General features: G+C 39.9%; 1 protein-coding gene across 13 annotated transcripts in view; it reads left to right on the forward strand.

The window, feature by feature from the left end:
• LOC115084076 (sodium channel protein type 5 subunit alpha-like) overlaps window positions 1-13,701 on the forward strand; it is a 1,049,386-nt gene that overhangs the window by 213,651 nt on the left and 822,034 nt on the right. For 8 of the 13 annotated variants that reach the window (XM_029588399.1, XM_029588404.1, XM_029588403.1 and 5 more), the window contains exon 6: window positions 3,200-3,291. In XM_029588399.1, the coding sequence (XP_029444259.1) occupies window positions 3,200-3,291 (92 nt within the window). Of the gene's footprint in view, window positions 1-2,967; window positions 3,060-3,199; window positions 3,292-13,701 lie in introns of all 13 variants that reach the window. The other 5 variants (XM_029588401.1, XM_029588411.1, XM_029588408.1 and 2 more) reach the window with 1 other exon arrangement.

Here is a 13,701-nt window from a genome sequence, read left to right on the forward strand (position 1 = left end):
GCATGGAGCAGCAGTTACTACTCTTAAGAGAAACATGGGGGTAACCTGCATGGAGCAGCAGTTACTACTCTTAAGAGAAACATGGGGGTAACCTGCATGGAGCAGCAGTTACTACTCTTAAGAGAAACATGGGGGTAACCTGCATGGAGCAGCAGTTACTAGTCTTAAGAGAAACATGGGGGAACCTGCATGGAGCAGCAGTTACTACTCTTAAGAGAAACATGGGGGTAACCTGCATGGAGCAGCAGTTACTACTCTTAAGAGAAACATGGGGGTAACCTGCATGGAGCAGCAGTTACTACTCTTAAGAGAAACATGGGGGGAACCTGCATGGAGCAGCAGTTACTACTCTTAAGAGAAACATGGGGGTAATCTGCACAGGAGTGGCAGTTACTACCTTGGGAAGCTTGCTGGGCAGACTAGATGGACTATTTTGGTCTTTTTCTGCCGTCATTACTATGTTACCAAGACAGTTACCCCTTTCAGCTTCTATCAAGATGTTTCTCGTTAGCTTTGCACATTTTCATATATCCAAGTCAAGATAGCCTAAATATGTAACTTTTACAAGATAATAGTTATTTATTACCTATAAGAGGGTAATTTTGAAAGGGACTTCTGCGGGGTAAAGTCGTTTACCCACAGAAATGGCTCTTCAGAAAACTGAATAACCAATACATGCGTAAAATTATGTGCATACATTACGTTTGTCCATATTTTAACGAACTAAGAGGTAGATTTTCAAACGCTCACGAGCATCCATCTGCACACGGTTCCCATGGAACACATGCAGATGGATGCAGCGATTTTATAACATGCGCGAAATGCTGCGTGCATGTTATAAAATACGATATACGAGCGCTCTGTTTTATATTGGGAATTAATGTGTGGGGAGGTCGCCACTCGTGCGTTCAAAGGAGGATGATTTTCTAAAAAAAAAAAAACATGCAGCGACACAATTGGCCCATTCCCAGTTCCCTATCCCCCTGCCTACCCTTCCCCCTTTTCCCCTTTCCTCCCCAACCCCTAACCCAACCTAACTAACCTATTTTTTTTGTTTTTGAACTTACTCACGCTTGGCTGGGCCATTTCAAAAATGCGCTCGGTGAGCGCACGGTCCGGCCACTCGCCTATCTCCCAGTATTTGCACGTGCTGGGCTTTAAAAATTTACCCGAAAGGTGGAGCATTCCAGGGAGTGCAGTCTGGATGGAGTTGAGTCTCCCTGGTATTTTAAAAAGTATCAGGTACATTTTCAAAGGAGTTCCTCATGTAAATGTAATATACTATTATAGCAATTTTCAAAAGCCATTTACCTGTGTAAGTGCAATTAACGTGGCTAAATCCTATAAGCAATTCAATGGCATATATTGTAACAATTTTAAAAGTCCATTTACATGGGTAAAGTGCATTTACATGCATAAAACCCTAATTTTAAATATGTAAATGCTTTTGAAAATCAGGCCTTATGCATGTAAAGTGTCTCAGGAAAACTACACCCATCAAACAGCAGTTGTAATTGTATGCCTATAGTTTTGCCAAGATAATTTTTGAAATGGACTTATGCGCAATAGTCTGCTTTGAAAATTGGTGCAACTTATGGGTATATTTGCCTGTTAACTTTGCATGATGTTACAACATTGCCTCCTTTATGAATTGGCTTTTAACAAAATTAGCCAGGAAAGAAAAGCTTGCCCATTATAGGTCTCTGACCAAACTTTAGATTTTGCAAACCCTTTCAACCTTAACATTGTGAAAAAATGGCCTCCTTTCACCAAATATTGACAGCTTTCTGAGCAGAGTACTGTTTTATAATTCAAAGTTTCCCAAAACATGAATCTTTCTCTCATTTAGTAAGACTTGTCTCCTGAAGAAGCTTCTTATCTACCTTTTTTTTTTTTTTTTTAAATGGCTCTTTCAGGCTTCAGTTTTTGTTCCAGATAGCAGCATACACCTAAACCTGATTCTTGCCACAGTGCCAGTAGCACAGACTATTTTCTTTCCTATTGCAATCTGATAAAAATCTGCCAAATAAAACAATTGAAAAAGTTTGAAAATGAGTATGGATTGTGCAGGAAAACTGTGACCTGCATGAAAAGGAATCATAGGAAATGCATCTAGGGATAGACATTTGTTTTAATTGAAAAATAGAGAAAGAGACAAATGTGCTCATTTTTGTTTCATATCAAATGAAATGAATTAGGCCTCCCAAAATCAAAAATATTAGTTTTCATTCATTTTCAGCAAACTATTACAAATAGCGTGAAATCCAAAATTATTTTACAAAAAACAAACATTTTTGTTTATCCACATCCCTGATATTTATTTTTTTTAATTAAATCTAATTTATAGATCACCTTTCCAATTGCTCAAGGTAGGGTACAACAGTTAAAACACAAAAGTATAGAACAATAAAATACTAAAAATCAATAGAACAAAAGCCACAATATAAGAGTGAAAACGTTAATCATAAAATGCAGATAAGACATTAAAAACAATAAAATAAACAATTAAAAAACAAAAAATGTAAAACATTAATAAATACAGTGAATAAACAGATCAATATCTTGCTCACCCACTTCTCGCACATATCTTTTGCATAGCAGAAGAGACAGACCAGAAAAGACCAAACTGGTCAATCTAATTAATTAATTCTGTCTCTCTTCAACTCTTCTCTCCCCTGAATGTGGGAACTAACTAAGTACCCAGAGCAAAGTTTAATGATATCCAAGGATGAATTTGGCATTAGTTGATAGAACAAATCTCTCCCTTACTATTATGCATTGAATTGTGTTCATCTTTTGCAGACATGATAATATTTTCTCTCTTCAGTTTGGTAGTCAAAGTATTCACGCTGTTCTGATTTTTATGTAAAAGGAACTTTGTAAAAAAAAAAAAAAAATGGTTAGCACTGTTCAGCCAATAGCAAGCTTTGTTGTGTGATTCCAAATAACTGTGGTTTAATTCTACAGGTATGTAACAGAATTTATAAACCTAGGCAATGTTTCAGCTCTTCGAACTTTCAGAGTCCTGAGAGCTTTGAAAACTATTTCAGTAATACCAGGTAAGAAGCCCTGATTACCCCCAGAATAATGGCTCTCAGTGCAAATGACGTTCTCTCTCTCTCTCTCTTTCTCTCCATCTGTCCTCTTCCTGTTGGATGGTGTTTTGTCATTGTTTGTGTGCGACTTTCCCTTGTTACAGATATGCAACTGAATTTGTGGACCTGGGCAATGTCTCAGCCTTAAGAACATTCAGAGTGCTTCGAGCATTGAAAACAATTTCAGTCATTCCAGGTGAGAATCAGGTTAAACACTAAGGCTGCTGCTAAAGCCCGCATACCATTTCCTAATAGTCAACTTAGATGGACATGACATATAATGGTAGATATTGTGCTAATTGGGAATGGAGAAATGTAGGGAATGGGACCTGTCAATAGAATACATTTTGAAAATATTTTCTATTACTGTTGCTTTTTGGTTATAAGCTGTCACAGCATTCATAAATTTGTGGAAGGATCCTAACTATAAATTGTTAAACTTTAAGTGTGTTTTGAAACCCTGATTTGGTCAGTTGCACTAGTTAATTTAGGGTTTACATATACGTAAAGTACCTTCCAGAGATTGAAATTTCCATTTGGACAGTTCCCTAAAGTTCATGTTCAACTCCCTTTGTTCTCCAGAGAGTATCCCCCATATGGGAATAATGCAGTAAGAGCCAAAGATTTAATTGGGGCCACAGCAAAGATCAGTGTGGGGGTTGTGAGGGGTAAGAGTGGGAAATGCAAGAATCCTGCCAAAAGTATGACTATCTAGCTTGGGCAATGAATTTTGAATGTGCAGAAAATATGTTTTAAAACAGCAAACTTTTGCCTACAGCATAAGCTTTGTGGTAGGTAAAAGCTTGCAGAAAAAAAATTGTAAATGCTAGAACATAGCAACATGGTAGATGATGGCAGAAAAAGGCCGATTGACCAATGCAGACTGTCCTGCAAGAATGTATCCCAGCTGCCAGCCATTGAAAGCAGGAGAGCTTGTAGGATATTCATGTCAACTTTTGTTTTACTTACTGGTTCTCTACCATCTTGGCTAGATGACCATACAAAATTCCAAACTTTCCCATGTCCTACCTAAAAGCTCTGCAAGAATCTAAAATGGACTTTCTGGACATGAGCTATAGCATATTAGAATTAATCTGGCTATGTCATAGCCTACAAAATCACCAGGTCATGTTTTCTTTCAGTACCAATCAGTCCATTCAGTTTGCTTTATTTAGACGTCTGGTGTGATGCCATAGCCTATAACCAATCTCTGGCTTTGGTCTCACCTGCCATCTAAAATAAGCAATGCAGGACTTTTATTCAGTCCTTAAATCTGACTTTAAGATCTTTAAAAATAAGAACCCTATTGTGGCATTTTTCTATAGGTTTAACAAAGGAGAAAGAGTGAATTCAGAGTTAACAACACTATCCCGTACTTCCAGACTTTTGCAGAATACAGTTAGTATTTATTAATGGGACAACAATCTGCGCTGAGTTTATACTCAGAAGTCTCATTTAATTATTCTGAGTGCCCCTTTCTCTTTGACATCAAAATTGGATTTGCATGTTCTAGCCAGAAAGGAGCTCAGAGAACTGGTATTTTGATACAGTGACTGAAGGGAAAATGACATACCTTTTGCAGTCATGATTTGGACTGTCCACCTACAGATAGCAAGTGAGCAATTATATACTCATTAGAATTGTTTCTTATTAAGAACTAATGTTTATATGATGGGGGTTACTGATTGCAATTATTCCAAACTGGACTCTTCCATACCAGCAGGGAAAAGTGAAAATATATTCCAACTAAACTATGCCACCTATTCTGTGGACAGGTCTCGTTCAGCCTTAGTGTTTAACATATCTGACCTGCATGGCAAGATACAAGAGTTGGGGAAACCTTGCATGGAAAAGGCCGTAGATGATTATCTTGAACAGATGTTGGCAATTACATGTCAAATATATTATAAACACTAAGTAGATTGCTCAGATTGTCAACCATGATGAATTAGGGATTGAAACATTTTGATTTTTCACTTACATTATAAATGCTTGTACTCTTGCACTTGATGTGGAACAAATGCTCTGTGGTACATCAGGGTTTTTGTTTTGTTTTTTTTAATTATATCAATGCCATTGAATCTCATTTGACAGCAACAGATTCAGTACTCAGTAGCCAGACAAGTGGACGTGCTGGAGAGTGCTCCCAGGGGGCTCTTAGAAGACCTTTGTTAATTATTTTATTAGAATAAAATGTGTCTCACCACGTGCAGCAAAACTGGCAAGTGCCTAATGATAAGAAATCATCACTTTGCTGAGTCAAGCCTTGTGAATGTAGGCCTCCACCATAGTCCTAATATTCTTATTAAAAAAAGAAGAAAAAAAATAATGAAACTCATACTAAATGGTAGCCATGCAAACCACACAATACATTTTAAGTCACGTGGTTATAAAAACACTACCCAAACATAACTTGCACTATAATAATTTGGATACAAGGAGAATGTGACTGTCCTCAAAGTCACATAATGAATGGTGAGTGGGAGACTCAGACCAAACCCTCCAGATTCTTTTTTAGTTCAGGGCTAAAAATTATGCACATGAGGAAATCTACAAAGGAAAGAGCTGACTGTCCCCTGACCCAGTCCATATATATATATATATATATAATTTTTTTTTTCAGAATAAATATCTGAATATTCAGTCAGATCACAAAGATATCCAGTTATTCAGTCATTGATAGGATTCATATACAGTAGGCCTAAGATAACTTTATTGGCATGATAATTTTGCTCAGAAACATGTGCAGAACATATGCAAAGGCTTGTGGCATGTTGGGGTGCTGGCAAAATATTTTGCACCAGTAAACTACATTAGCTATGATCTAGTTTTCTCATAAATAAGGGAAACATATTTATATCGGTCTTATTTTGATCCACAAACTCTAAATGTGCACTCCTCTCCATCCCGGCCCTGCCCCCCTCCCCACCAGAAAAAGCACAACCCCAAAAAATGTAAAGAGTGCTACAAATTGTTCTCTAAAGTTCAACATCCTAGCACCTACAGTACATTTCACCATAAAGGATTTTTAATATAGCTCATTTCAGTTTACCCCATATATGACTTATAGTGCCAGATTTACGTTTTCAGCAAAGGCAGGGGGAAAAAAATAGTACAAAAAGCATGCAAGTTCATTTGCTTGCACAGTTTTGAATCAGTTTATTGTTTACCCCAAGATTTCATGATCTGTGGCTTTACTTACAGAAAAATGCATACAACAAAAATCTGGTGACAAATTCTTATGTAGAAAGCACTGCAGAACCTTTGTCCAATTTTCCTATTTTATGTGTTCACATCCTATCACATGTAAAAAAATAACATATGTGCATATTAAAAGTGCAAGTGTGTTTTTCATTTGTACATTTTACCAGTAGAACAAAGGTATGGGCTAAGGCTGGGTTCGGAATTATACATGGTAGTTGCTATTTTATAAGAGATGTACATGTATAAATTATTATCAAACTTATTTGAACATTTTTACACCTGCTAATTGACTGACGCAAGAGCAATTGGACTTGAATCTTCTTTGCAAATGTTGGACGGGAGATCTGGGTGAATTGGTCAAGGTTCAAGGTGAGGAGGCTTAGAGGGTCTAGGTGAACCAGAGATGGACTGGGTGAACTTGTGGTGGTAAACACGAATTGGTGACTTCAAATACATGCGCAAGTAAGTATTTTCAAAATAGTACTGGGTAAAGTTTTAAAAAGGATGTGCCGATTTTATAACATGCGCTCGCTGACGCGCGCATGTTATAAAATCTGATATCCACACGCACATGCGCATCTGATTTTATATCGGCATATGCGGGTGCCTGCTCGCTCGCACAAGGTGTGTGTGTGGGAATTTTTGTAGAAATGTGCGACGACGGGACAGGACATACCCCAGTTCCCTCCCAGTCCACACCAGTAAAGCAGCAGACTGTGAGGGAACTTTCCTAACCCCCTAACTACCCTTCCTCCCTTTCCCCCTCTCCGCTCTGACCCCTAATCCCCACCTTACTAATCTAATGTTTTTGTATTTTTACTGCCAGCGCACGCTTCACCGGGTTAGTGCCTAATTGGCGCTGACTCGGCCAGCCCATGCCCCGCCCCTTTTAAGAAACCCGGCAATTCCGTGTGTCCTGGGAGATACGCACGTGGCCGGGTTGCTCTGGAAATGTGCTTGGCATGTGTGCGGCCCGGCCACGCACATATCTCCTGGGATTTGCGCTCTGGGCTTTTAAAATCGGCCTCTAATTGTGCATGCTTTCTAATATACCTACTTCTGCATATAAATCATGGCGGCTATGCTCACATGATTCTATATTTTTTTCGTGCCTAATATGTATGCATGTGTGGTTATAAAGTACATACCGAAAGTATGTATTTTCTTGCATTGCATATATTCATGCGTACTGAAACATATGCACAAAGGAGTAAATTTTCAAGAGTTACATACATAAAAATAGCATAAATCACAGCAATTTTCAAAAGTCTGTCTATGAACATAAAGTCAATATATGTAAAACCTTTTGAAAATTCAGCGCTATGGAGTGAATTTTTAAAGTAGCGCATAAAGGGGCTGATATTAAAAGCCCTACACTCGCCGGGCCTATTCTATAAAGGCCCGGCGACGCGTGTAAAGCCCCAGGAAGCGTCTAAGTCCCAGGGCTTTACAAAAGGGGTGGTCCGAGGTCGGGGCAGGGGTGGGGCCAGAAGCCTCCAGGCAGGCGCAAAAGGTACAGTAACAATTTGGGAGGGGTTAGAGTAGGGCTGGGGGGGGAAAGGTTAGGGGAAGCGGTGGGAAGGTTAGTTTAGGGGGGAGGGAACGGGGGAAGCCCGCGGGCATCGGTGCGCGCAGGGTGCACAATTGTGTACCCCCTTGCACGCGCTGACCCCCAGTTTTATAACATGCGCGCGCCTGAGCGCGCATGTTATAAAATCAGGCGTACATGTGCGCGCGCCGCATAGCGCGCACACACGTATGCCCGTGCGCAGGTATGAAAATTCACCCCTAAAATAGCAATTTTCAAAGTCCTTTTACACGTGTAAATCCTTATCAAATTACCTCTTTACTTTCAAAGCAGAACTACTTGGTATTTTAGAAACTGCAGCTCCTGCCTCACAATTTAAAAATTATTAGAATAAATCTCCAAACATCCACTTATGTGGGCAAATGCTGTACTATGAATAGTTTTAAGGTTGGTCTCCCTTCTTAGAAAATATTGTATCTAATGATACAACTAAAAAGGTTTAAATTACAGCATTTTGGATACATAATGATCTATAGTTTTCCAGATTTCCTGACATTTTCTAGGTCTTTTATAGTTTTTTGACTGCAACAGCTTCATACTTGTTTGCCAAACATATTATATCCCACCAAGTATAAATTTCCAAGAAGGAACTATTCTTCAAGTTGTTAAGGATGAGTTTTGCTGACAAGACAAGTGAAATACATTGCCTCTCAGTTTTTGTTGTTACAAGCAGTGTGGTTTCCATATTAGTGCACTTGAATGTGTGGAAATAAAGGTCAATCAAAAATATATGTAATGAGATACTTTTTTATTGGATAGTGTGCACACATGTATGCCCGCGCGCAGGTATGAAAATTCACCCCTTCAATAGCAATTTTCAAAGTCCTTTTACCTGTGTAAATCCTTATCAAATTACCTCTTTACTTTCAAAGCAGAACTACTTGGTATTTTAGAAACTGTGCAGTTGATATAAGTATCAGTTTATATGTATTGTTTTTGTTGACCTTTATTTCCATATCATACAAGCAGAAATATCTTCATAGCTGTAGTTGATTTTGAAATAATTTGAAATGAAAACTCACATCAAATATGCAGGCTGTGCTTAGTTCTTCACCATACCCTTGTCCAAAATGTCCTTATATTAACAGAAATATGACAAGTGAGAATGTCCCTCTCTCTCTTTGTAGTAAAACAAACATTTATTATCTTCTTAAGCATTGGGTTTGGAGATTTGTTTTACCAGTGTTCAGACTGCCCCTTGAGCAATAAAATGAAAGATCTGAGTGAGGGATGCAGACTTCGAAAATCCCAATGCTTTGCTCTAAAAATAGCCCAAGTTTGATATAGGCCTCTAAGTGCTTTTCCCACACGCTACCTACCCCTCAGCAACTCCCAAAAATATATTCTGCAAATGTTGATAGAATCCCAGGCCACTTGAGATGCTAGTACCTGATCACAAGTTGTAGAAATCTCCAGCATATCTCACAATGAGAAGATATCCATTTTCCCTGGTAACCTTCAGTGCCTCAGGTGAAGCCATTTTAATCTTTGAGAAATTGCTAAATTCAGTTTCATCCTCATCTCTTGGAAAGCCATAAGCCCTTAATTTTTTTTTTAATATCTTCTACCTTTGCCACCCAAATTAATTAATGCAATAATTTTTTATTTTAAACATTGGGTCAAATCGTATGAGCATTTCAGTAATGTCTTTTCATTTAATTTTCGATAAATTGTCCAATTTCTGAAGTGTTTACATGTTGATATTAATGCTACATTTTCGGTAACAGTTTCTATAGGAACCATCCATGAAATATGGCACAGAGAAGGGGAAAAATTACTTTTCTTTCCATCTCTAACCATCGATGGTTAATCTCTTCCCTCTGGTTTTGTAGTCATAAACTATCTTGTTACATCCTTTTGCTGGAGACCTCACTCCTGCTGTATGGTGATACAGAAGAGAGTTAGGGAAGTTGACCTTGCTCTTTTTGCTCATTTTAATTTTTCGGAGGGCTGTATTTAGAGCTGTCTCTTTCTAGAGGAAATCAAAAGGTCTGTTTTATTGTAAGAATTATTCAGAAAAAGTAAAGACAACATATTTAGCATATAATTTATCTGAGTTGCAACAAATATTTTAATTGCTTCTGTTACATAGTAAATACAAATAGTATAACAACTTCAAAGTAACTTCTTGAAGTAAACCATCTATTTTTCCCATATTAATCATTTTTCCCCTAAATCATTATATTATATAATAACTCTCCCAAGAATTGTATCCCTTCCTGTTTCTAATGAAATGTGTATGAATCTAAAACAGTCTTTTGACAAGGAGAGCTTCCTCTTTGGATCAATCAGTTTTTTTTAACCTGATGGATTTGAAAACAGGGCAAAAGATGTCTAACAGTTTAGAAGTAGAAACATCTAGCTCAGTTGGATTAAAATATCATCCACACAGATGGGTAATTTATATTTTGTGTTATTGGCAAAGTACACCCATGAAGGTCTAAAGTTTCTCTAATAGCAATTGTTTACGGTTCTAGAGGGCAATCTTCAGTCAGTCCACATTGCTTGCAAAATCCACAGGTACGTTTTAGCTCATCTTCTTTGCAAGGGAACGTGTGAACTTTTACTGCCCAAAGAAAAAAAAGTACCTGAAGAGATTTGCTTTTACTTTTCCTGAGCAGAACCTTGTGCACTGGGAGCCTAACTTTCAAACCTATCTGCGATACAGCATAAGTGGATGCATGGAGATTAATACTGGAATTTTATAAAGTTTGCAACGGGAGCTGCACAATTTATAAAATACCACGTAGTTCTATAAAAAAAAGTACACACCTTCAGTACAGACGAAGATTTCCAAGGCAAGAAAACAAATCTATTTTACAAAGATATGCATGTATATGTCAGGCACATAACTTTTTTTTTTTTTTTACAAATATGCATAATAACCCCAATTTATATACAGAGGCAGGTATTTTATAAAGTATGTGCGTTTACCATTACGAAAATACTTCTTTGCACGTGGAATCACAAGTTCGCTGATACCTCTGATAGTTCACCCGGTCCATCTCTAGCAGTATTAAAGGAAGATTTTAGAAGGCGCACATGGTTCCCAGCGCGCGCACATGGACGCACCGGTTTTATTACATGCGAGCGCCGGCGTGCGCATGTTATAAAATCCGGTGGCCGTACACGCATACGCGGGCGACTTGCGACTCGCGCGAGCAGGGGAGGGAATTTTATAACCAATGCGCAGCGACGTGATCGGCCGGTCCCCACTTCCCTCCCCCCAGTCCGCTCCTTAATTGGACTGGGAAAGAACTTCCCTAAACCTAACCCTATCCTTCCTTCCTGTTTCCCCTTTCCTCCTCCAAAATCTAAACCTACCCTAACTACCCCCCCAATTTTTTATTTTCACAATTACTGCTCCTCTGGGGCAAAAGTAATCTCCGCGTGCCGACCAGCTTCCGGCGCACGCTTCCCCGGGACAGCATCGGATGTGCTGTCCCGACCCACACCCCACCCCGGCCCGCCCCTTTCTTTGGCCCTGGCACTTCGGCACGTAACGAGGATTACACGTGTGGCCGGGCCCTTGGTGGAAAGGCGCAGGGCGTGCGCAAGGCCAGGCCACACGTGTAACCCCCCCCCCCCCAATCTTACTCACAGGGGCTTTTTAAAATGTACTTGTTAGGCTCTCTAGCACTTCACCTAAACTCTCACCAGTTCATCCAGATCTCCCATCCAAAAGCTTCAGAAACAGTCCAATGTTAGTAGGCGTAAAAGCGTATGAATAAGTTTGGTAATGTATGTACGTGAATATCTCTTACCAAATAGCTACCGCACATTCTTCTGAGCCTCACTCCGGAATGCCCTAAGACCGCCCGATTTTTAAGCAGTAAAATATGCATATGAACTGGAAAATATGCGCATGGGGTAGATTTTATAACGTATGCGTGCGCGTCTATATGCGTGCACTTCCCGGCGCCCGTATATGGACGCGCCGATTTTAAAACACGCGTGCACCGGCGCGCCTACGTTATAAAATCCATGGGCCGCGTGCACACGTGCGCCAGATATTATATAATCTGCCTGTATATGTACGGGCGATGCGCGCAAGTGGGGGGGACATTTGCAATTTCCGTCCAGCGACGCATTCGGCCCTTCCCTACCCCCCCATTACCTAAGCTCCCTTCTGCTTCCCCTCTCCTTCTCACCCCCTAAACCCTACCTAGCTTTTTAAATTATTTTGTTTCATGACTGAAGTAAGTTGCGCGCGCCAGTAGCCGGATCTTCGGGACAGGAGTCAATGGCGCTGTCCTGGCCCGCCCCTTCGAAGAGGCCAGGCAGTTACGCGCGTGCCGACCTTCACGCACGTGGCCGAGCCCCTTTGAAGATTCTCCCGGTGCGCGCAAGGCCCCGATGCGCGTGTAAATGCCGGGATTTATGCGCATAGGGCTTTTAAAATCTGCTCTTTACTCTGAAAGGTACATTTTAAAAGTCGTGTGCGAGCGCCCGCCCATGCACGCACCGATTTTATGACATGCACGCGTTTATGCGTTAATGTTATAAAATCGGCTAATTTTGCATGTCAATCCCATCTCCATCACGTAAGGGGGGTGGGAATTTTAGCAGATAGGCATGGAGACGCGATAGCCCCATTTCCTAGTTCCTTCCCAGTTCACCCCGGAAAGGAGCAATCTTCCTAAACCCCTTACATAACCTGCCTCCCTTTTACCCTACCAGCCCTGACCCCTAAAACCCCGCTGACTACCCTAGATGTTTTTGGTTTTATACTTACTCGCAGTCCATAGCAGCAGCAGCAGCAGCAGCAGGTTACTCAGATTTGAAACCTTCTCTCCTAATGTGGAAATAAGGAGCATTCCTGTCTAGAACCTAAACCTAGGGCAGAGGAATCTGAAAAAAGATGATCCACCAGTCACCTCCTTCTCGGAACCCCATTTTGTTCTTTTTGGATTAAATTTTCAAAAGCATATATGCATGTTAAACACTGCTTGCCACGCATATATAGGCCTTTTTGTAATTACCCTAGTAGTTCTATGCATAAAAGTATGAGCAGAAACAAATTCACATGTAATTTTACGTGTTCTTGAAGACACATTCCCAGGAGGGAAGAGTAGGGTAGGCTTTTTAAAATCAAAAGTATGCACATAAATGCACACAAAACATTTCCTACTGCTCCCCTGCAGGCACAAATGCGTGCATTTTTCACCATGCATGGGTTAGACCGTACTGCTACTGTTCAATGTGTAAGTCCACACATTGAAAATCATGGTTCAGGTCTGCATGTCCTTTGTGAATACAGACTTCCAGTCTAATAATACTGATAATTTTTAAATTGTATGTTCTGCCTTTTGTGACACTTCCAAAGCAGATTACATTCAGGTACTATAGATATTTTCCTATTCCCAGAGGGCTTAAAATCTAAAGGGGTCATTTTCCAAGCAATGCTACATGTTTACCACATGGTAAATGCCTTGAAGTAGTGATAGCATGCGCTGTTTTAAATACTGTCTGTTATTTTCCCTCCAAAATTGTAATGAGCTGCTTTGTATGCAAATGTTTTACAAATCCATGCAAAACTGCTAATTACGAGGCAATTTAATGATAATAAACCGAGGTGGCTTGCCTGAAACATTTCAAGCCTTGCTAATTTCATGAAAGTTAACTACTACTCTGGAGTTGTAGATAACTTTCCCTGGGAGCACCAGGATGCTAACACTTATCCTGATGATGCTCCTGGGACAGTGTGATAAAGGGCCCAAGTGGCCCGAAGCCCCTCTTTCTGAAAGTGGAGACCCACTGCCTCCCTCACTGCCGTCTCTAGAGGCAAACCCAATACCAAAAAATAAAAATAAA

Source organism: Rhinatrema bivittatum, chromosome 2 (assembly GCF_901001135.1).
Source record: "Rhinatrema bivittatum chromosome 2, aRhiBiv1.1, whole genome shotgun sequence".
NCBI classification, from domain to species: domain Eukaryota; kingdom Metazoa; phylum Chordata; class Amphibia; order Gymnophiona; family Rhinatrematidae; genus Rhinatrema; species Rhinatrema bivittatum.